This window comes from Coloeus monedula, assembly GCF_965178545.1.
Source record: "Coloeus monedula genome assembly, chromosome: Z".
Classification (NCBI taxonomy): Eukaryota; Metazoa; Chordata; class Aves; order Passeriformes; family Corvidae; genus Coloeus; species Coloeus monedula.
In genome coordinates, this window is record NC_138822.1 from 22,696,857 (window position 1) to 22,721,789 (window position 24,933).

General features: G+C 36.1%; 1 protein-coding gene across 1 annotated transcript in view; it reads right to left on the minus strand.

The window, feature by feature from the left end:
- ADGRV1 (adhesion G protein-coupled receptor V1) overlaps positions 1–24,933 on the minus strand; it is a gene marked incomplete at both ends in the record, with an annotated part of 262,544 nt that overhangs the window by 156,398 nt on the left and 81,213 nt on the right. Inside the window, 22 exons of the mRNA XM_082301998.1 lie at positions 1,173–1,344; positions 2,246–2,363; positions 5,274–6,121; positions 7,716–7,851; positions 8,227–8,398; positions 9,667–9,810; positions 10,572–11,045; positions 11,889–12,038; positions 13,460–13,699; positions 14,787–15,003; positions 15,514–15,715; positions 15,809–15,957; positions 16,457–16,689; positions 16,954–17,139; positions 17,278–17,416; positions 18,567–18,690; positions 18,968–19,085; positions 20,389–20,553; positions 21,815–21,994; positions 22,726–22,908; positions 23,309–23,482; positions 24,080–24,288. Of these exons, the coding sequence (XP_082158124.1) occupies positions 1,173–1,344; positions 2,246–2,363; positions 5,274–6,121; positions 7,716–7,851; positions 8,227–8,398; positions 9,667–9,810; positions 10,572–11,045; positions 11,889–12,038; positions 13,460–13,699; positions 14,787–15,003; positions 15,514–15,715; positions 15,809–15,957; positions 16,457–16,689; positions 16,954–17,139; positions 17,278–17,416; positions 18,567–18,690; positions 18,968–19,085; positions 20,389–20,553; positions 21,815–21,994; positions 22,726–22,908; positions 23,309–23,482; positions 24,080–24,288 (4,733 nt within the window). The remainder of the gene's footprint in view (positions 1–1,172; positions 1,345–2,245; positions 2,364–5,273; positions 6,122–7,715; positions 7,852–8,226; positions 8,399–9,666; positions 9,811–10,571; positions 11,046–11,888; positions 12,039–13,459; positions 13,700–14,786; positions 15,004–15,513; positions 15,716–15,808; positions 15,958–16,456; positions 16,690–16,953; positions 17,140–17,277; positions 17,417–18,566; positions 18,691–18,967; positions 19,086–20,388; positions 20,554–21,814; positions 21,995–22,725; positions 22,909–23,308; positions 23,483–24,079; positions 24,289–24,933) is intronic.

Genomic DNA, 24,933 nt, shown 5'->3' on the forward strand with positions numbered 1-24,933 from the left:
GAGTGGCACAGGCTTGTGCTTCATGTGGCACAACTGCATGTCTCTGCAGCTTCTGCACTGCTGTCATTAAATACTGATATAACTTCTGTGGGCTAAAGAGGTTCATAATCTCAGTTTACTCAGCAAGGCAGCCTGTGCCCTATACATGTATTCATTGGCTCTGTAATGTAAAGATAACATCTGAAGATGGAGAAGGGAAATGGCCCTCTTCTTGAACTAAGGGAATGCATGCTGCTTCCTAAATGGAAATCCTGGTTTCCCACATACAGCATCTTGCAGTATTTTCTACAACTGAGACAGAAAAAACATGGAAATCTTCCCATCTAGTCCTTTTCCACTGTCCAAATCTTGGCTTTGCCACTAGCCTGGATGCTAGGATGATTTCTTAGAAAATTTAAAACTCTTCAACTTTAAAAGAATGGCAAACATTAATCCTTCCTTTCTTAACGGATTACTTCAACTACTGAGTATTCGCACTAAAATATTTTTTCCTTCTCTTTTCAATAAAAATGACTGAATACTGTGCTTTGTGTTAATACAATCATGTCTGTATTTTATAGTGCCAGCTGGGTCTCACAAGGTTGTTAGACTTAGACATACCCAACTGACAAATGCAATTTAGTGGATGATGACTCCTGAACTGAACTTCACTATTCACAAGGTGGATGTGAGCAGTGACAGATTTTTAGACACTCAGAGATTCTTATGCAGTTCTATGAGTTTTCACAGATCACTGTGCTAGATTTAGGAAAATAAAATTACACACAAGTTAGACTCAAAGGTTTTTTTGTGGAATGAGATATTACTTACAGAATATGTTTTCCATAAACCACCCTAAGAAATGCTTTGATAGATGAAAAACTTACTGTGTGAAGGATAAGAGTGTATGAACAAACATTTCACTGAAACAACTACATTCTTTTTTATATATGTTATATAAAAATCTAAGATCTGCATTTTACTCTCCAAACTAAATACTTACCTCCTTCCCAAAATTTTACTAGTCACAATGGAGGCAGTACAAGCCTATAAATAAACACGTTCCAGAGAAACTGAGCAGGTATCAAGTTACTATTGTCAAACTAAATATCAGTTCCTCTGGATTGGAGGAGTTTTTTCATCTTGATAAATTGCAATTCAATGCTGTACATAAATGACCAATAATTACTTACATGATCAGGTTTTATTTCAATGGAGATGTTGCACATTGTTTGACCTGCTATGCAGGTCGTGGCTCCCAGCACAGATACAAGTTCATTCTCCAAGTTCACACCATCCTTCAGAAGGACAACAGCTGTTTTATTAAAGGTCACACGCCAGAAGACTTTCACATCTTCAAAAGCTCTATAAGCAAAACAGAAGAGTATGCATGTACTGAAGGAGGGCACAACCGATTTAGGAAACATAAACCACAGACATAACATACATTTTATGTTGTTATTTAAAACTAATCATTAGGGAATCAACTGCTTTACAATTTAAAAAAATAGCTCTTTTTGTTTAAATTTCTTCCTCTAAAATCTATTTAGATTATAAAAGAAAAGTAACAGAAGAAGAAAATAAAGTAATTATGGGAACCCAGATTCTTCTGAATTTTTGTCTCAGATAACATGCAATTATCTGAATAAGAGACACTGGTGCCTGGAAAGCAGGGATGTGCCCAAGTACTTTTATTAATACTACAGTAACTATTGGCCTGGAAAGCCAGGTAGAATTTTTCTTTCCTGTAAGTGTAAGCAACTTACCATACTTGAGCATTTTTCTTTAAGGTACACATAAATGTACAACAGATATAAGTACTAATTAGGAAAGAAGTAAAGACTTAAGCATACTGGCACTTACATAACTTCTTAGTTGCTCCTTGTAGTATTCATAGCTACTTACATTACATAGAGAGGTGAGAACTGGAGTTACACCTTTAGCAGTGCAAATACTTTACCTTAACCAAAATCTTCACACTTGCTGACTTACAGTATAAAATGGTAAGCATTTGAGATTCTTCTTGTTTCTGCTTTATACCAATACAGTGACAGACCTAATTATATTCACAACTTAAATGCCCATTTGCCAAAATCTGTGACATTATTAAAGGCTGAAAAAAAAAAAAAAGCTGAGAGGCAAACACTTATTATAAAACTCTATAATGAAAACCTCTTCCACTAACAGTAGCTCCTGTGATTCAAGATAGCTTATTACAGAGTGTACAGAGTGTGGGAAGAGCACTGGAATCAGCTGTTGCCTGCACCTGTTTGATTGCCGTGTAACAGTCAGCAGCACCTCTCTCTTTTCCGAGTCTTCATCAAGTACCAGGCCACTTTGCACTTCTGGAATGAATCCCAGGATGCCATTCTGGAGATCACTTCCTGTGTAGGAAATAGTCCATGAAAGTAGTAAGCAAGAAAGTTAAACTGGGAATAAATTATAATTTTAATATGCACAACCGCTAAAAACCCAAACAGTCAGGTATCAAAAGCATGCTGCAAAGTACTATTTAGGGGCACCTCAATTCTCTTAATACTTCTGTTCTTAATTTACACTCTAGAATTTCAAATATTAGCATTTCTTAGTTTTATTTTAATCAGTAGAATAATAACAACTATTTTTGAAAGTAAATTCCTTATGAGAGTCCTGGCAGCATTTTTGCATGTAAGCTTGTATTTTCAGCAATATTCAACAAACTGACTGAATTCTCTGTACCTTGGCTTCAAGAGACTAGGTGTTACAGTAATCTCCAGATCAGTGTCAAAAACCTTGCTTACAGTGCCTTTATGAGATAATCACTCCAGCTATGTTTATGAGAAATCTTTAAAAATTCTGTCTGAACAGAAATGGGCCTCAACATATGCCTAGGTGAACAGCATTGAAACAGTAGGTAATGGGATAAAGATGAGCTTCCAATGACATAACTTAAGCTTTCTTATTCATCCTATCCAGGATGTTGTTGCAGCCATCCATTTTCACAGATTATTACATCAGCTTTTCTCTTGCATCTTTAATTCCATGTGTGGAACTAGTGAGCTGCAAAACACCACATTTTTCTCAGGGGAATGTAAGTAACTTCAGAAAAACACCAGTGGAAGATAAAAAAATCCCGGTGTTAATGAGGGGAAATAAACGTCTTTGCAGTGCCCAATCAGATCTTGCTTCTAAAGGATTTCTCCTTGCAGGTAGTGACGGCTTTACTCTGCAATTGAAAAAGCAATCTACTTCCACCCCAGTGCTTACTAAATGTAAATATATATAGTAAGATGAACAGAAACTGTGTGTTTGCTTATATGTATGCACAAGTATTTAACCTATGGTATTTATCTATACACTTAAATGCAGGTACATGCTTTGACCCTTCTGCTTAATGTGTTGTCTCATGTTCCAACTGTACGGACACTTTGTACTGAGGGAATAACTCTAGAACACATTAATACATTTCTGTGGGATTCGATACAAGACCAAATTCCAGCCTGTGCCTATAAACATACTTCTGCAGTTAATGTGCATACCCAGGGGACTGGTTACTTCCATGGTAAATTCTACCATGCCAATGCACATGAAGGGAAAGTGTTTCATATGATCTGTTTTTGTATACAGTCTTGGTTGCTTCACAGACTCATCCAGCAGCACAGCTTAATCCTAGTTCTCAATACCCACACTGATTTCTTAAGAATATCTAAATACACAAAAATCCCAGTAATGTTGGACCTTACTTTCTTGTTTAGCCTAAAATTGAGTTAGCCTAAAAGTTGTTGCAATTCCCAACTTCTTTCTAAAACTTAATTTATATTACAGTTAAGATTGGTTTATATTCAGCTGGTAAGCTAGACAGATAACTAAAAGCTAGGGGAAGTTGGAGCTCTGACATCACTTTCTCACAGTAGCACAGTGACTGAAAGAAAAGCTCTTCTTTGGTGACTATGTATGCCCATTCCTGTCCTCCATCCCCAGAAGCAGAGGATGACTACACTGCAGGTATGAACTGAATAGTAGCAAAGAATGAAAACAGAAACTGTTTTTTGTACTCTGTACACACTCCATCCATTGAAAAAAATGAAAGACTTAAAAATATGAAGTACGTGAAATACATGTGACCAAATGCCAACACAATTCAGGCTAAAAGGGCCCTGTAAGTCTCTAGTCCAACAGCCTTCTCAAAGCTGAATCAGCTCTGAAACCAGACCAGATGGCTCAGAGGTTTGTCTAGTTGGGGCTTTAAAAAATTCCAGGGATGGAGAGAGACCATGCAACCTCCCCAAGCAACCTGTGCCACTGCCTCTCTGTACTCAATAGAAAAAAATATGCAGGCTAAATCTCACTTCAACTTATACTCACTGTCTCCCATCAAGCACTGCTGCCATAATGCATTATTTAAAAAATGGATCAGTAAATTTTTATGTCTCTCCTCTTTTAGGTCATCTTATGGTCTCAGTAGGAACTAAGTCTTCCTGTATTCAAATACCCCATGACGTTTTTTTTTAACAAAATCATATTTCATAGACTAAGTTAGGAAAAGGGAAAACAAGGTAAAAGAAAAAGAAAAAAAAGCTTAAAGCATTCTCGAACTTGAGAAAGCAAAGTACCTTAAGTGGCAAAATACAAATCATCTGGTCTTTAGAAACAAAGCAAGCAAAAAGGCAGTGATCCTTTTGTGCCACAAACTCCCAAGAAGTGGTCAGCATTTACAATTATCATACAAAATATTTGGTCTGAATGCAGCACTACAGTACTGTGAGAAAGGATCATTTGTGCAATACTGAGAACAAACAATGGAAGCCCAGCTGTTCTATAACAGTTTCTTCTTGGACACTTTCCTTTTCATACCATAGTTCATTGGTGACTCTTCTCATAGTCACAGGTCTGTATCATAAAGTATCCCACTTATTCTTTGAATTTGGAGTCATGGATCTACTGAAATGGGAACCTCATGTCCCAGGAGGAAGGGTTGGAACAAGAAAAATGGGAAAAAAACAAATGAGCCTGCAATGCTACTCCATCTTCAACACAAACACTTACACTCAGCATTCTCCCTTCATAAAGGATAAGAACAGAGATAAGTAGCACATATAGATGTATTTTGAGTTACATTTCTAAGGGATGATAAATGGGCTTCGTACATTAGATACTTCCTCTGGTCTGGAAAACTTTAGATTTGGGAATAGAATAACCTGCTTATTATTATATAGAATTCAAATTTTACATGAAATTTGCTAAAAGAACATACAGTTATTTACTGTTATTTAAGTCAAATATATTTACTAATTTCCTGGGGGAAATAATATTACCTTCAATAATTACTGTTGCAAAAGCAGCAAATCCATGTTCATCCTTTCCTTCCACAATCTGAACTCCATATTCAGGATTTGAGAGGAAAACATAAAACAATTCCTGTCCTTCAGGCTCATCATCATCAAAAATTTTTATGGACACCTGGCTTTCACTTTCTCCATCCAGCAAAGTCAGAGAGACTGTCTGTTCTTCAAAATCTTCCCCTTCCATTGCCCATGTGAAGTTTGATTTTCCATAAACATTTCCAAAAGGATACAAATCTACTCCACTCTGTGCACTCACTCCCCCAAAGGTTCTAACAGTTATTTTAATATCACCAGTAAATCCCTTGGTCCTTCTGATCTGAAGCACTGCTGTGTTGGAGGTATTGTTGTTTGTATCTTCTTCAACATAAATAAACTCTGGCCCCAAACTTAGTATTCCATGAAGAATATCATTAGCCAGGATATTAACTGTTGCAACACTGAAAGCTGGATTCAGACGGGGACTCCAGTCAAGGTTCATTGGCTGAACATCCAGAATTTCCACAGAAGTCAAATTTACAAGAAAAAATTCTTGTATTTCAGACACAGTGTCATCAATTATTGATATTTCTATCACTGCACTTGTCTGAAAATATGAAAACATAAGCTCTCCATTGTAGATGGGTATAAAGTCTTCTAGTGGTTTGGCACTTCCTGGAATGGTCTGATACGTCAGTTTAGTGAGATTACTTTGAAAACCAAACAATCTTTGAACATGTAATCTGACTGCGTGGATATCTTCTTCAACTGAAACTGATCTTGAGTTAAGGTCAAACTGGAAGATCCCCATTGGCTCAATTTCAGCTATTGTAAATCCTGATCTGAAACAGAAATGATATCAAATTGACAGAGGAAATATGAATAATGAGAAGTAGAACAATAAAGCATAATAATTTTCAGTGAGCAATCAATGACGGCTGTAAGAAAGTGGATTAAAAATATGTAGAGGGAAGAAATAGGAACCATACAAAGCAAGACATAAAGAAGTTCCCTAAAAATGCTTTTGCAATATTTGGAATGAACAGCCCTCCACAGGCTTAATGCATCCTAAGTCAGTCCAGGATACTGAATAAATGATAAGAAAAATATGGTCTTCCTGAGAAAATGGAGAGGCAAAGGAAAGTAGGTCTTCCTACTGTGGACATAACGCAGGAATATAATACAGCCACTACAAGTAATACCAGTTTTAAACACTGAACAAACCTCCTGTACCAAGGGAAGGCTGTGAAGTAGACAGATGCTAGCAGGTCTACAGTTTTAGCCAGAAAGATAGAGAAGGACAGGAGGTTATTTTAAAATATACAGTAAGGCTTTGAAATACTGCCTCTTTACAATATCAATCAAAGTACTTTTTTTCCAGATCTCAGCCTTGTTATCAGTATCAGTTTCAGATTGACTTTGTTCCTGTTAAATATATCCCCTTCTTATTACAAAATATTAGACTGACTCTGCTAAATCTTGTGTCATTCCCTTCTCTCTAGAACTGACCCATTATTCAAAGCCAGAGGCTATCAAATGGCACAATTACAGTGAGTGGATTTGGCTAACACATGAGACGCTTCCACCACGAAGGAAGCCAAAACTTCAAAGTGAGCTTTACTTCTTGTGGGATGCAGTTTTAAGTTTTCTAGGAAAGGTTACTCTAGTACACTTAAGGTATTTGACTTGCAGAGTAAACATGTGCTTGAGGACTCGAGTCCATAGGATGGACAAGCCTAGGAGAAAGGGTCAGTTTGAGGAATTTAGGCATGTGGCTCACTCCTGACTTCCTTCAGATTTGCCAGTGAAATTTTAACATGGTGAAGCCAATACCTTTCTCCATACAGTGTCACTCTATGCCCATTTTTTAATACACTTTCATCTTCAATAAGGAAGACTGAAAATAGTTTGAAGAACAGATAACAACTTAAGGGAGATGAAAAACATTGAATGTAATGTTTTAATTTTTAAGAATAAAACAGGTGTTCAATATAAATTGGGCATTTTTAGAGCATTTCTTATTTCATTTGTTTTTTTTTAAATAATGTTTGTCATCTAAGATCTAAGTATGGAATTTTAGGGACACTGAAAATTGACAGAATTTATTTCATTCTTCAGCTTTCTGGTTAAAACTGTTGATTTTGGTTGCTCAGTTTCCTAACTGCCTCCATCATTCTAGAAGCATTCTAGGCACCCTAGATCGCAATGCCAGAAAACATACTGGAATTGAAGAAAAGCCTTAGTTCTGGTCAGACCAGATCTGCAGTATTGATATTTGTTTCCATGTGAGACAAGACATACAAATTTATCAAAGAAGGAACTACAATTTGCTAGCAACCTATAATTTAATAGGGCTATGTATGAGGTATATACCTCTATACATGTCATAATTCTTGCAGCATCAGTGCAACTCAAAAGTCTAAGTAATATCCTTACCTCAGGCGAGCCCCACCAGACACATGGCTGTGCACTGCTGTTAAAGTGATGGCAAATGTCTCAGGTTTATTTAGGCTTGGAGTAGCCTGAAATGAAATCACTTTACTTTCCTCCCTAGAGGAAAATACAACAGTACCTGAAAGGAGAACGATGGAGCAAATCAAAATCACTAAACAGGAATTCTCTTTTTACCTGGGAATATACTGACATAGAGACTTGAGTCAAAATTCCACTCCTTTGAGGGAGAAGAAATCTTCATGATAAGGATTTTTCCTATATAAAGCTGTCCTTCAGGGGCATAGCACTGTGTCTATGAAAAAAAGTTTTGGTTTTTTTTTCTTGTAAAGTAAATACATCCCTTACAGATAAAAATTGGATCACACAATTTCATTCTAATGACTCTTTATTAATAAAGGAAACATGTAGAGGTACAAACAACTAAAAGGTGGTATCATTACTTAGGCAACTGTCATAGCTGTTGTCCTTGTAGCTGTACATTGCAACTACTCACCAAATGGAGGAGTAATGTTGCCTAGTTTAACAGAGTCAGTGACTAGGGCCGGTGGATATCCTGAAATCCAGTTAACTATTACAGAACCATAAACTCCTCTTCTGCTTATGACAGCATGGCCTGTCCCTGCTACAATGTTTGTAAGTCGTAATATCACAGATTCAAAGCCAACCTGTGGAAACATAGTAGATTTTATCAGAAAATGGAATAAAAATGGACGATAACATATGTGAAGTACAATTTGTAAAATGGGCATCTTACAATAAGGATGCATACGTATAGATAAATGTATGTATCAATGTACATAGGAATATATATATATTTCCTTCACAGCTTTTTAATAATACTTGTAAATTTTAGATTTCTGACAATTAGATTGCAGGGAAAAGGAACAAGTATGAGTGACATTTCAGTACTGAAAACCGTGAGTATAGCAATCTGTGTCTATTGTTTAGAAGAAAAATAAATCAAACCTGCCCTGAGCCTGCCCTCAGTATTCACAGGTAATAACAGTAACACTCTCTCTCTCTCTCTCTCTCCATATATATATACATATACATAGGTCTAAAATAACTTATTAATAGTGTATCCAGTTAAAAGTAAGTGGCTGCCCCATGACATTGTTCACAAAATTATTCTTGCTACTGTGATCTACTTTTCTTTTTCTCTGAGTAGCAAACAGAAGTGAAGATAACTTGCATATTCTAAGAGCAATGATAACTGGATATATGGTAGTATATAGTATATAATAGTCTTTCTGTAAACAGTGTATACAGAAATATACACTGAAATACACTGTAAACAGTGTATATTTGACTTAAGTTTCATTGCAAATTAAAAACCAGAACAATGCTTCAAGATAATTAAAATCATTAAGTAAAAACTTCAATAAAATTTAAGAGTTAAAACCTCATCATGCTATTACCTTTGCCTGACATAAAAAAAGGGGATGGTAGCACACATACCATATCAAAGTAGGCAAATTACCATTTCTCACTCTCATACAAAATAGACAAATGGAAAATTTATCACTCAATGATTACTGACATCTGCATTAACACCCAGCATAGATTCCATCTCTTTTTGCACATAATACTGAATACATGCTAATATCTGCTTTGGGGTTGTTGTACTTATAGAAACTACATTGTTCAGATTTACTTATTTTCCTTTAAGTCTTAGAACTCCCATTTCATGTAAATATTTACACTACTTACATTTTATAGATGAAGAGGCCTTTTCCAAGTATATTAAAACATTTATATAAGAATTTGTATCAGAGGAAAGAATGACATACAGCGCAAGTAATAACAGGAAAAATACTTTCTGTCATATTGATTACAATGAAAACTTCACTGAGTTCTTATAAGAGGTATCGTATGTAATGAAGCGTACCTTTCTTCTGTGCTGTGAACATGACACCACAACCAGGCTACTTACCTGTGAATTGGCAGCTTCCTCAGGAATAAGCACCAAAGCAGACTTTGCTATTCCTAATATTTTAGGCACATCCTTGGCATGTCCCCTAACCAGGCTTACATTAGTCAGTTCCAGAGTAAAATTCAAGCCCAGTGAAATAAATGCCTTTGAGAGAGAGAATTTAGTTAAAAAGGTAGAAATTTAATTCCACTAAAACCATGTTATCCAACAGTTCAAATAATTAACAGAACAATCTGCAGATTTTGTTCGGCTTACATACAAAAAAGCAGCATTTTCAAGACAAGTGTTTTGTTGATTATGTTTCTCAAAAGAATTACAGTTAAGCCACCAATATTGTGAAAGTAATCCGCCGACAGTTTGACGGAAAGTGAATTTTTAAAGCCACTATTGCCATTTTAAAAAGTTGCATCTGACGCAGTGGGCCTTAACTTGATTTTAATCCTTGGGGTTAAAAATATCTGTGATGTTTGTAAGAGCATGTAAGGGTGGATGTAAGATTGTGATAATAATGATAAACAGCCAGGAAACACAAAGGACTGCAGGTGCATTTATCTTCTGCTTCACAAGTCACAAATGACAGATCACTATTTACAACCCAAAAGGGAAACTTGAGAAAATATCTGCATACATATAATAATAAAATATTGAACTGATAGTAACACAAAGCAACAATGTAAAGAAACATTAAATATTTGAACACATGCATAGCAGTGATTTTGCAATTATTATCAGAAAATGTGATTTTCAAACCCAGTTCTACTCCATAAACAGGAAATTCATAACACCAAAACTCTCTTTTCTGCTTCTTCACAGCTGATACTAGTGAGAGTTTTTTATCTTATTTGTATTCTGATGAAACAAATAAAAACAATAGATATCACAGGAGCTAAAAGAGTAGGACACACCTGGTTGCTTATTGGCACTCTTTTTACTCCAAAGCTGGCACCATCCTTTATTGTGAGGAATCCCACCTCATTCTCAGGTTCAATTAGTGCTTCTTCATGAAGGGATATGACACGGTACTTGACCATCACTTCTCCAAATGCCCCAGCATGCCGAGTTACATTAACCTGAACATATCGATCCAAGGTTTTTTCTACCAATACTGACTGCTGATCAGAGTACAGGGCAAACACTCCATAAGGATCATCATTTGCAAACACTGTGATCTTTGAAACGCCTTTCTCATGGTCTAAATCTGCTCCACCTTCCACTGCAATCAGCTTCACCTCATAGTTTTCATCCAGTTCTGGAACATCATCAGGTAACAGGTAAATAATTATCTCAGCTGTACTCTGCTGATCAGCAATCACAACAGATCCCGCTGTCTCAAGAAAGTCACCTGTGATGTCAGATTCACTACATATTTCCCAGTAAACCTGAAATGAGTACAGAAAATGCAAACATAAAAGAAAGAAAAATTACCTGCAATGTCAGAAACTTGTGTATTCAGGATTCAGTATAGACAGGATATGGAAGAGACTGCTTTTAAATGTGTAAAATAAAAATTTCTTTAGGTATGCACAGGAAGAATATCCTATCACACAAACTATTTTACTAAAGAGGGTGTTATTCCATTAACAGTACTATGAATATAAATATTTCCCTTGTCTAGTTTCAGAAGATTTATGTAAAACTATGTGGAATCCATGAATATTTTTCAAATTTTTTTCTACTGTTAGACCAAAATACCCTTGCTGTTTTTCCTGTTTCCAGTATTCCTCACGTAGGAAAGGAATGAAGAACTCTCATTAAACACAGCAGATGCTTCTATTAATTGATCAATTTATTTTAAATTAAATGAGTTCCCATTAAAACGCTGACTTCTGAACAACTTTAGGTAAAAAAACAATGTGCATGGTTCAAAGAAACCTGAAGTCTGATTCTGTCTAAAAAAAGTAAATTGTGATGACCTCAAAGAAAACTCACTATGAAAGTATGGTCTCTTCTGTTCTCTCATCAAAATGGGTAGAGGAAGAAAGTGAGAGGAGCACAGCAGTATTGTTTTTCTTTTATTTCCCCTAACCAGGAAAGACTGAATTTTACTATCCAAACCACAACTACTAGGGCTAAGCCCTTCTTAAAGTCAGTCTAAAAGGCAACATTTAGGAAAACAAATTTGAGAAACAAGCAATTGAAAAGCACAGAATAAGATATTTTTCCATACATTGACATTGAGGATGATTTCAGATTATACTGTTTACTAGGAAGAGTGAGAATACCGTTACATTCCCCAGAATGCCTTGAAATCGTTTGACAAACAGTGTAATACTTTGTGGCCCTTCGTCTGCTGAGGGTTCTGCATAGTTAATCTCAGTTAATGATTCAGGAGCAAACTGTACGATTCCATTGGGATCACCAAACTTCTCTATCTGTAAAAAAGGTAAACAAACATTTAAATAACTAGAAATGTAGTGTGAGTTGTATTCTTCTTCAAACCACTAGGATTTCCACTGCTAGGTGGTACAGGGGCACATATCTGTTAGTTTTAAATACAGCAGAGAAAGTTTTGAGTGTCCCCTTTTCAGTTTTCAGTTCCCATGTCCAAGGAAGAAAAAAACAGAGTTTTATTTCAAATGCTTCATCTGAATATTTTGATACTAAAGCAAGAAATGCTCAGGCACCTTGAGCTAGTATACAGAAACTCTTCTCGCACGATCAGTTTGCAAACTCAGCACTATGGGAAAGAGACCTCATCTATATCCATCTGTGTGAGCCATTAGCTGCAACAAGAATTTGGGGTGACCTGACTTCCTGAGAGGACTGTGCAAATAAGAGCTAATTCCATCAACACTTTACAGACCAGATAATAAAATAAAAATATAATTTCTAGGAGAGATTTTTTTGAGGGCTTCTTGTAGCAGCCTTATAAATATTTCCTTAGTTGCAGTATCCCTAGAGCACTAATTTGTCTTTGATAACTCTGCCTTCTCTCAAAAATATCTGCATTTCTTTTGCACTGTGAGAAGTCAGATTTTCTCCTTTCCTCTGAAGAAGATGTCAAGAGTGACAATGTCCTACTTTTCTTGCAGCTGCTGAGGGGTTGGAGCCTGGAGCTGTGGATGTGTCCAGATCACTGTTATCTACCACACACACGCATGATGGTGGTCGGTGCAGGTGTAGGCCAAGGGGTCCAGCCTGGAGAGTTTGTCCATCACCGGTTTTTGCTGTCTCAGGATTTGGGGAGGAGTGTGTGTGTGTGTGTGTATGATTTGTCCATCGTTGTTTTTTACTGGCTCAGGGGAAAAAGACGATTTTGTCTTTGTCTTGGTGGAGCTTTGGTGGTGAGCACCTTTTTGTGTGTAAGTAACACTCTCTATTGTATCCCTTTGTCATTAATATTGTTGCTGTAACTGTTTGTTTCTCATCTAATTGGTGTTTTCAAGTAAATTTTTCTTATCTCGACTCAGAAACACTGGTTTTTGTCTCACTCTCACCAGAGGGCATAGGGGAAGGGAATCAGTTGAGTGGGGTTTAATTTCCTCCTGAGTTTAAACCACAACAGATGACAAACATATAGACATATCAAAATGTGGGCTTAATCCGTGCTCTTTCCAAAGAGAACTATAGAAAATTGCAAATAAGAGAGCCAGCTCAGTGCTTTTATACCAATTTTTACTGACAGATTCTCTGCCCTTTTTCTTTCAGAATTGAACACAATACACCACAATAGTACGAAGGTAAAAAAAGGCAAATGACTCAGTAATCATTGTGATTCATTTTTACAAGCTTTGCAGGATAAATACCAATATCAACAGAAATCTCTGAAAAAAGAGAAGCAATAATAACTTACTATTAGTGTAATGCTGTTTGCCTTAGAATCTATTTCTGTTTCACCTTTCATAAGGCTCAGTCGAATAATGAAGGTTTCCTGAACTTCAACTTCTTCATGAGGATAGATTTGTATATTAATTGTTCTCAGACCTCCTTCTCCTTCTTCAAAATAGAATGATCCATTCACAGGGTCACCAATGTCACTATTCAGGGGAGACAAAATCTCTTCTGAATTGGGTCCCAAAATGTCCCAATTAATCTGTGGAAGAGATCATTTTCAGATTTACAGGGGTGATATGTTATAATAGCATCCCAATGGGAGAAATGACAGAATAAGTTCCAAAAGTACTTAGCTATGTTTAAATCTTTGCTGTTAATATAGGATACAAAATAGTCATAACTAATTCTATGGGGCAAAATATAGAAGCCTTTGGAAAAGTAAACTTGCAAATTTACAAATGGGAATTTTGTAGTGTTAGTCAAAATGCCAGTTTATTAAATTCTAGATGATAGAAAAGAAACTAAGATTTCTTTAGCATACAGAAGGAATCACACAGGCCAGTGTCTGCTTCTCTGCCCTTTTATGACTTGTTTTGCAAAACCTCCCACATGAGTACTCATGATCAAAACCATTTCCCTTTGAAGTGTGAGGTCAAGTCTGAAAATAAACATTTTCTGTCATAAAAGTTTTCAATGCTTCAGATTATGAAGGAAACTATGAATCCTTCATATTTCTTCAGCCTGATTAGCTATAGCATTTCCAGCAATTCCCACAAATTAGATTGCTTTTAAGGAGGTCATATTCAGCACTTTACAATTATTATTTTGGTAATTTAATTGTTTTCCACTTTTCTCCAATGACTTCTAGAAAAAGTCAAAGACTTAGGCAATTTTTATGTGGAGAAGAGGAGCTCATGGTTTTTAATGCAAATTTTCCAATCATTTGACAAGACTATAAAGCGCCTGCCATGTTTTATAGTTACACCTTCACTTTATAAATGGTCTGTATAGAGTAAAAAAACACTCTAGAAAACTCATAGTAAGCAATTTCCTGAATTAAACTAGTGGTAGTACATGAAGTTAACCATAATTTTGATGGGATTAGGAGCTAGTTCAGAACAATGTACACAATACCATAATAAAAGAAGGCAAGCAGGAGGAGAAAGAGGAGTTTAAACGGGTAACAACATTTTCTGTTATACTGCAACTATAAGTAATTCATGTTTAATAAAAAACTGTAATTATCCTAATAGAAATCAGTCACTAAGAAAGCTCTCAAAGCAAAATGCAGGAGCTTTTTGACATAGTCACTGGCAAACTTTCAGTCTCTGACAGACAAGACCCACCTGTGCTTCCACCAACCGCCCAGTCCTTTCCAGCACCAGGGACACTGTTGTGGTTGCATCAGGGTTGGGAAGAATAATTTGGCTTTGGTTGAGAAATCGGACCATGCCCTGGGGAGAGTCACTTTTTGCAATGGTGACCTGGCTCACCAGGTGGAGCCCCAGGACTGCTCCACCAGTGGCTCCTGTCAGCTGGATTTCAAATTGCTCTGCAAATTCACTGCCCAGAAAAAGAAAAAGACATTCTGAGATATCTAAGAGAAAAAAAAAATAAAACTATACTTAGTTGTTCAATCATGCATCCAACTGGATCTGTTTAAAAGACTCAAGAAATCATTTCCATAGGTGCAATGTACAAGATTCCTTCTATTTTCATAGAATGGTGATATCTGAAATAAAAATAATGTTCCATTTTTTACTAGTGTTAAGTTAAACAAAAATACAAAAAAATATTTTATTCATAGCAGGACTATTGTCACCAATATTTCTTATAATGTAATTAAAAACTGTATTCAGTTGCATATTATTTAACAGGAACTATGACACTCTAATATAACAACTTCTTTTTCCCCCTTTAGGTGATATTCCCCCTCAGGTGATTTTTTAGCACTGCAGAAATTTGTTTCTATATTCCAGCTCTATACACGCTCATGTGCAGATTTTTTAGTGCATGCTAAAAAAGACCATATTAGAAGTAAATTGGTGAATAAATATCTGAAAATTTCATTACCTTTCTTCATCATCTATAATAGAGATATAAATAAAAGACTGGTTCTGTCCATGACAAAAAATGACAGAATTATTATGGATGACATAGTCAACACCATCAGGAAGTGCAGAAATACTTCGAGAAAGAAAATCAGCTGTGACATTGCCATAAGTTCCACGCTTTCTCAAAACAGGAATCATGATTAATCCAGCATCCTCTTCCACTATGAAAATAATTGAGAAAAAGTTATGTTATTTCAAAATTTATGCCATAGCCTTATCTTCTAAACCACAGTGAGAACTTCAGGTAAACTTACCCTCTAGAAGGATATACTCTGGATCAAATTCTATGACACCTTCAGCATTGTCATTTTTTCCAATAGTGACCCATACTGTGGAGGTATTTCCTATTATTGGAGGTTGATCCACCTGTAGACCATTCTCTCTTACAGTAAAATCAAATCCACTTGCAGGAACATAAAAAAGACCAAAACATAGAAATACATTTTAAACTTCTTGTGGAAGTACAAAGATATGTGTGTAACAATTTGTCAATTACTGCAAATATGTTTATTTTCTGACAGTTATTACTAAAGACTTTTGTCACATTTTTTCATATTATTATGTTTGCAAAAATAATAGTTTATACATAGAAATGTGCATCTTTCATTTTGTCTTTCTCATTTCATCTTTTTATAGAAATTTCTTGCAACTTGGAAACTTGTATCTAATGTATGGATTTTAAGCTTTAATAAAACTTAATCAGCAGCATCTTTATACTGAGGTTAAAATGATTGGGTTTCTCATACATCCATTTTCTATTATGATTACAGTTATAGCTGTCTTACAAAATTTTACAGTAAAACAGATGAAATGTCTAGCAATGACTTCATGCAGGTATATCAGAATCCAAATACAGTTTGTTCTTCTGCTTGTAACAAAACAATTGGGAATTTTAACTTTACCTTCCTTGGAGTTCCACTTCAGTAATCATCAATGAAAAGTATTCAGGACCTTCAGGAAAGTCATCATCATGAATTTCAATCAATATAATTTTACTTTCCTCCTCTGGTTCAAACACCATTTCCCTTACTGTGGGAGTAAAATCCATTCCTTCCTCCGCAGTCCCATTTATTATCTGAAACCAAAGACGCACTCTGCCATAGGATCCACTGGAACGCACAACAGTGATGTTAACCTGAGGGAAAGAGAATATTTTCTTTAAAAAATGGCTTTGTTTTCTGTTACAGTTGTCTTTAGGAGATGTTCTAAAGGCACATTTTCAATGGTTCTGTCAGGTAACAATAATTTGATTTATGAAGTACAGAGTACACATAATTTAACAGATAGCCTCAGCCATTTTAGAGACTGATTTCTTTTCTTTCTAAAGTTGAACATAATTCTAGCAACAATGTTGATATCTGTCAGTAATTTTACATAAGAAAGAATTTTAATCCAATACCCATATTTCGTCTTCTGTTGTTTGCAATAGTTCACGGGCAAATGCAAACTCTCCATATGGATAATCACTGGCGGCCATGGTAATATTTGCTGTGCTGCTAGATTCATTTATGAGTCCTCCATCACTGATCCTGGTTAGTTGAAACTGGTAGTAATGCTTCTCCTCGGGACGGTTGTCATCTACAGCCTAGGGAAAAGAACCAACAACAGCTAGAAGTATTTAAACAATTTCCAGGGAGAGAGGTATAACTAATTTCTAACCAAGATCCTAAGAAAATAAAAGAAAGTAGTTGAAATAGCTACTGGTGTCAGATCTCTTATATACCTGTATTAGAACAACTGCTGCAGACTGCCTATCTCGCATGGTCAAAGTTCCCGATACCTTAGTAAATTCTGTCTGATGAGGAGGTGTTATATTCCAATAGATTATGATCTCCCCAAAAATCCCTGGGCCACGTACCAGGCTGCAGGTAAGGACAGAAACACAGATTTTATTTTTACCTTTGGCATTTAATATCCAATATAGAGATAGTATATCATACTGCTGTGCATGGAAGAACTGTTATCAGCACTATGAAAGTTTGAGTTTTAATGTACTTAATCACTATTAAGAACATGAGAATTCCCTTTTCAGGCATTTTCAGAACATCTCTGAAGTTCTCTTTTATTTCTCTGTGTTGGGAGGCATCTCAAGCTGTATTTTTGCCAAGAGGTCTTTCAAGTTTCTTTCCATGTATAGCTCAAAGATGGGATCTGAAAACTGATTTCTCTTGCTTCTATTCCGCTTTTCCAGTGATAGAGATGCAAAACAGAAGGGAAATTGGACATCAGGGTAATGCCAGGGGCAATTTGCTCTGTAAGGCAGAAGGATACTAGAATACCTCTTTGAAATTTTCTGAGATATGTTCTGTCTGCTTCTTATCTAAAACCCTACTAAATAACATCAGGCTTGGTGAAATAAGTCACCATAAAGATTTGTCGGCACATTCTGCACATAACGTGATCTAAAGCTACTTCTTGCACAAAGCATCATTTTGTCTTTTGGGCTTCTTGGGCCAGTACTAGAAGCTGTTCTGTTGCTTATATTTGCTGGTTTACCAAAGGAAAGTGTCATAATATTTTTTTCCAATGCTGTTAGAAGATTCTTCTAAGAATCTAAAACTCTTCATTCTGTTTTCAGTTGACTGAATAAAACAATTGCATCTTGTTTCCACCAAAAATTCCCATATTGTTTATGCTAGAACATAGCAATTTGCTGAAATACTATTCAGGCACAAATCTTGAATCAAATTCTGGAAAGCACAAAGCACCTTCAAATGTCACATTTCCTTACCCCTTTCCTTTGATTAAGATCCTCTTTCCTTTGGTACATCAATGTTGTAAATAACTTGAAGACAAAGAGGAATATTTGGACCTCCCCAGTAATACTGAAATGACATACATGTGGTATATTCTGCCCTTCTTTAAAACCAATCACCTAACTTTTTAAAATAGTTCTGATTATAGAAATGATGATAAAATGCGGTACTCAATAAATTCTTGCCCAATGTGAAGTCTTATAACTTTTGAATCTGGGCTATTGTCCTTTCTTTGAAAAATGAGAGATGTACTCACCTAATAAGAGCAGTTCCATTATAATTTCCTGAAGGTTCTCCAATCAAAACATGCTTGGATGAATGGGCAATCCCAACCACCCCAGAAGCTCCTTCATCTCCCATAATAATGATGGTTGCAACACCTATGAAGAGAACAATGCTTCTCATGGTAAATGAAAACTAAACAATGAGCTAAATTTTGTGACATGAGTGGTTAAGCATCACCTTCACAGAGGGCCTGTGGAACTCTCTAGGACTTCTTCAGACAAGGGACTTAGGGAAAAAGACTGGCATTCAAAATTGTGACCAACTAGCTGCACACAAAATACTTAAGCACTGCAGACTAAGTAATGTGAACGGACTTAGAATAGTTGTCATATGGAATATCTAAAACCAGAAGATACTGAATTAACTCTTTACCATTTACAGGGGATATCTCTGCATCACCAGTAGAGACTAGGTGAATGGTAAATGTTTCATTCCCCTCCAGCAGACCATCTTGTATTACGTGTAAAACAATCAGCTTCTGGGACTCAGCCTGCATCACGTAAAGACCAGAAAGATATGGATATATATTAAATGAAAATAAACAAAATACTGTATTAAAAACAGTATTTTTTTTAACATATCAAATGTTAAGAATGCTTGACATATCCTCTAGTATTTTTAAAATATCAAATTTCTGATCTGGCTAAAATTTTTTCTCACAGATTAATAAACAGTAAAAATTGTCTCTCAAACATTGTGTGTCACCCTAAAAATGCCCTCACTATTTTCAACTCAATAACAACTGAAACTTCTTTGAAATTTTATTCACATAGATGTTTTCAACTTAGAGGAAACTTTCTATACAAAATCTTTTCCATCAGGAAACACATATTCAATAGTACACACATATTCTAAGGATTAACGTATTACTGAGATTAGATATATTAGTCGCATTTCTGCCTAATCCATATTTTTGTCAGTGGGAAGTGGCATACACATTGTATAAATTTAGTATACCATGCATATATAGTTGTATGCTTATACTTAAGCATGTATGAAAGTTCAGGACAAAATGTCAAAGCCAACCAGTAAAGGAAGTATAACTAAACTTTGCCAAATACTGATGGCCTTACCAGAAGAAAAAAAAAAAAAAATCTATTTTCCAGCTGATTCAAAATAAAACAACCAGCATGCATATTTATTTAATGATGAACAAGCTTGTACCGAGAGAAAATAGATTATGCTTTGTTAAAATACTTTTTTTCATTAAATATTTTGAGTAGACTGTAAAAGATCAATATTAACATAGTATTGGTATCCAATATTTTGACTCTGATTTCAGAGTTTTAACTTGAAATATAATGAATTTTATTTATAATTATATGAAATATAATGAAATCAAATAACACTGTCCAGTTTGAAAGTTATTAAGGTGGGGTTTTTTTTAAATCTGCAGATTTTGAGCATTTATTTATCTTTCTCACTTTTTCAATATAAATTTTCTTTTTAAGATAACTGATACTGTAGTGGAATAAGTGTTTCTGTAGCCATTATTCACATTCAGTAGATTTCAATTCCTCTTTCTTAATTGTAAAAACAAAAGAGATTTGAAGAGCTACCTTCTGGATGATTACATTATGCTGAATTAAAAGAGCATGCCAGCTTTCCTTTACAGCTTGAAAAAAGCCTGAATATTTCTAATCCCACCAGTTCAAACTGACCTTTCCTAGTGTATAATACTTAGTAACCCCCTACTTCTATAAACATATAACAAAAGCCATACAAACACACACAAGTAGAAGAAAGTATTTATAAATCTAATAGTTAATAAGTTATTGCAATGTCTGAAATACCTCATTGAAATGAAGGGTACCATTTAGAGGGGTCAGATCATATCTGGCTGCTTCGTCAAGAATCCATAACACTTTAACTGCTCCTTGTCCTCCCTGACTTCGACTTACATTGAGCAAAACAACTGCAGCAGAGTCATCAAGTGTCTGAGGTTCCTTCACTGTTACCTGATGGACAAAAAGAAGGAGAATGTGGGAAAGGTTGCTTGAAAAGTCAAAAGCTGTATCGATAATGTCAAAAGACATGGATACATGTTTGAGATAAACAACAAAAAATATAATCAATGACAGTGCTGAACAATAAGAGTGAAAATGAACAGGAAAGTGTCTTGGGGTGACCTTATGATGTGTATCCCATATCACTGCCTATGCCCAGAAATTAATTTTTGTGCCTTTCTATGCCTCTAAACTGAGCCTGAGAGGGGGAAGGAAAAAAACTGAGCAAATCGTTTTCAAAGCAGTTTGCAGCTTGTTCAAGGTCACACACAGATAGCAATTGGTTTTCCCAGCTGCAGCAGGGGAGGGAGGAAGCACCTGGCTTGCTGCTCCTAGGACAGTTTTTTTGACCAGTGGTTCAGCTGCTTTTTCTCCAGAGAGAGACTGAGAGTTGAATTTTTCCTTCCCTGGAATTTTGGATTTTCTCCCTTTTCTACTGGACTGCTTGATTGCTGTAACATCAGAGCACATCGGGAGGACTTTCCACCGGGCACAAAGGGCCTGGCCCTGGGCCAAGCCCCAGCTCCGAGGAGACCAAAGGGAGGACTCTAACACTTTCCCAGGTTTTTTCTCCACAGCAAGAGATTTTGTTATTTAGCATTATTTTCCTTTCCCATGTGTTTGTTAAATAAATAGTTTTTATCTCCTTCACTTTCCTTCGAGGAAACCTGGTGGGGGAGGGTAGTTGTACCTTCTCTCAGAGGATATATTTCTAAATTTGGCCAAACCGGAACAAAAGGTAACAGGTTTAAGGAGTGTGTTGAATTCTGATAGCAAGGCCTCTATGCTCTATGATTCAAAGCAATTACAGATGGTGTCACCAGCACTCTCGGCACCAGCAAAATGGAGAGCAGAAGTACTGCAAGAACTAAGATGAGATATGTTTTATAATTTCTTTCCAAATTTAACTTTCAGTAATGCAGATTATTCTACAAACCACAAAAAAATACTACCTAGGATGTAGTATGTTTATTGTCCATATTGTTAGTATGGTGAAATAAATTGATTCAGTCATGCAGAAATCTGTATTTACGCAGCAGCGCTTTCACTGTTACTACCATCTTACACAGCTAGATGAAGACATGCACTAATATCCTTCCAATGAAATCATGTTTTCCACTGCAGAGAAAACTTACAAAGTCAGCTATGTGCTAGTGACACAAACCCACTATCCAACTTTATCAGAAAAGAGTGCAACTTAAATCAAACTCACTTTCTTTTCTTCAAACCCGAATACCCCAACAGGGGAATCATTTGGTGGAATAGCAACAGTTACCAAGGTGTCATTCCCAAGTCTTGCACCACCTGTTACCCTCACCAGGGCAATTTTGAATATCTCAAGAAATTCAACTTCATTGTCATCTATGATTGTAATTTCTATTTCTCCTGTAGCCTGAAGAAATGTTAAAAAGAAAAAAAAAAACCAACAAAGTTTCATTTATAATATTCTGTGAATTGTTTGAAAAAAAAATAAATTTAAAATAGGTAAGTTGTATCTAGTAGATAGACATTGTTCACTTATTCATTTTTCTTCTTATACTTGCATATTTATAAGAAGAAGACATAATTTCAATAGTGGTTTTTAAGTCCATCAATGTAAATCTTATTTGGTAAAACCAGTAGACTGCTTTGCTTTGGTACTCAATAGAAAGTGAAGGTTGACAATATTGTAAATATTCAGACAACATTCTACACACTATGTATATCCTTCCTTTTGCCAAAGACCGGTTATAGCCACTTACAATCAAAATCCCTTGTGTACACTAAGTATTCTCAGATGCAGCATGAAATTTAAAACTATGTGTAACACACAGCTAAGGAAACATGTAAGCTTATCCTAAGAATTTATAGTGAAGATGGATTACGCTACAAATTTTCATTGTAACAGGGTTTATTGTTAGAAGTTATGTTCTCACTTGCCAAAGTATTCAAGACACACAAGCCTATTTGGTCAACGCTTATGAATATCCTGGTATTCCATGTTAAAGAACTGAAGTTGGGAGCATCATTCACATACATAAGGCCATAAATAATATGTTTTCAGTGAAAATTCTGCTAAAGGAAAACACACAAAAATCTTAAGCTGGTAACCCAAAGTCAAGGTAACTTTCAACAAGTGCATACCTGCCCATCTGCAAATGTAAGGTTTCCAAACGATGGTGTGAAGTCTTCAAAGCTGGCAGTTGAATGAATGGCTTCCCAGTACAGAGCTGCTGACCCAAATCTCCCACCCTGTCGAACAACTGGGAGTTTCAGTACATTCTGTGGTGGTGGTACCTCATAACCAGAAACAGCTCCAGTGATATCCTGTACATTCAAAAAGAAACTGCTGAGTGTCTCAACAAACTTTTTCTTTTTTTTTTTTTCCAAGTTGACTTGCAGTTAAAAATAAATGAAGAAATACATAACTATTTGTAAAACGCTGTGGATATTGCATTGACCTTGCTCTAAGCAAAAATCTGGATTAGATGACCTCCTGAAATCTCATTTTATGACACTGGTTTCAGCACTGCCAGCTCGCTAGTAAGTTTTGTGTATTATTTGTGATGAACCTCTTAAGAAAGAATTGTTTGTCAGGTATCTGGCCATTTTATCCAGAACAATTTAGTATCACAAAGTCTATCAGAACATTTTCAGAAGTCATCTGAGAAATCAGACTGTCTTGCTGGAATGCCACTTTACATATTTTTCATTCAGACTTATTTACCTTTGTAACATTAAAATTAAATATTCCCCTGGCATCATCATTTTCTTCAATTGTTATTTCAGCTATTTCTAATCCAAGCCTCTTCACACTTGGCTGACCTCCAGAGGAAGAAGTGATCAGCTGCACATCAGTAATATTGATTATAAATCCTTCCTGTAATTCTGGAACGTTGTCCTGAAAAAAAATTTTTAAATGTCTTTTTTTTTTTTTAATGAAACATTGTAAATTTATAGTACATGCAGGAAGATGACTACTTGAAGGTTGTTTACTGTTCAAAACTTCTCAGCATTTGGGGCCATATAACCAATCCCTTGCTTCATACCATATGAAAGATGAAACAGACTGCTTTTGCTGAGATTTTGATATTGAAGCTGACAGTCAGATTCCTGATCTGCAAGAACAGTGGAAAGCAGTGCTGGCTGTCAACTGTTACTGCTACCTAGAAGAAAGTCAGCTAAATCTCAGAAACCAAGCCATAACTTGAAAATCAGTATCTCCATTCTAAATATATTTAAAGAATATGCATAATTTTTTTCTTTTGTCATTATTGTAAGTAAATTTTATATAATATAAATAAAATATAATAAAATATAATAAAACAAAGAATTTGGCTCATTTTGAGTGATGAGTGCTCAAGATTTTTTGAAAGAGGTCACTGCAAGAGTTCCAGCACAACCATTTCTAGAATATTAAGTCATACTACTACTATAAAGTACCATTTCCCTTTCTTCAAAAGATATTAATAGCTAAAGAAGTTGTTAGGCTACTCACAGGCAAAATAGTGACTGTGACAGAAATTGTTGTTGCATTCTCTGCCATAATGACTGTTTTCTTTTCCAGTATATAATCCTCATTCTCTGTTGCTCGGTTGGAGGGGGGGAGTTCAAAGTTCGGTGCAGTGCTCAACTGAACTGCAAGATCCCCGACAAATCCTTGTTCTCGAACAATTTGTAGGGTAACAGTAGTTGAATTCTGCTGCCCTATAGTAAGGAGAGGAAAAAAATGCAAGACGTGATTGTTTTGCAATCATAGAATATGCTGAATTGGAAAGGACCCATCAGCATCATCGGAGTCCAGTTCCTGGCCCCGCACAGGATACTCCAAGAATCACACCATGGGCCTGAGAGAATTGTCCAAACACTTCTTGAACTCAGATAGGCTTGGTACTGTGGACATTTCCCTGGGGACCCTGTTCTGGTGCTCAGCCACAATCTGGGTAAAAAACCTTTTCCTCATATCCAACCTAAACTGCCTGAACTCAGCTTCATGCAATTTACTAGAGTTCTGTAACTGGGCACCAGAGAGTGCAGTGACCACTGTCTGCCCCTCCTCTTCCCCTCACAAGGAAGTTGTAGACGGCAATGGGGTCTCCCCTCAGTCTTCTGTTCTTCAGGCTGAACACACCAAGTGACCTCAGTCATTCCACATACGGCTTTACCTCAAAGTCTTCACCATCCTCATGGCTCTCCCCTGCATGCTGTCTAATAGTTTAATGTCTTCCTTATATTGCAGTGACCAAAACTGCTCCCAGCACTCGAGGTGAGGCTGCCCCAGTGCAGAGCAGAGGGGACAATCCCCTCCCTTGTCCGGCTGGTGATGCTGTCCCTGATGCCCCCCAGGACACA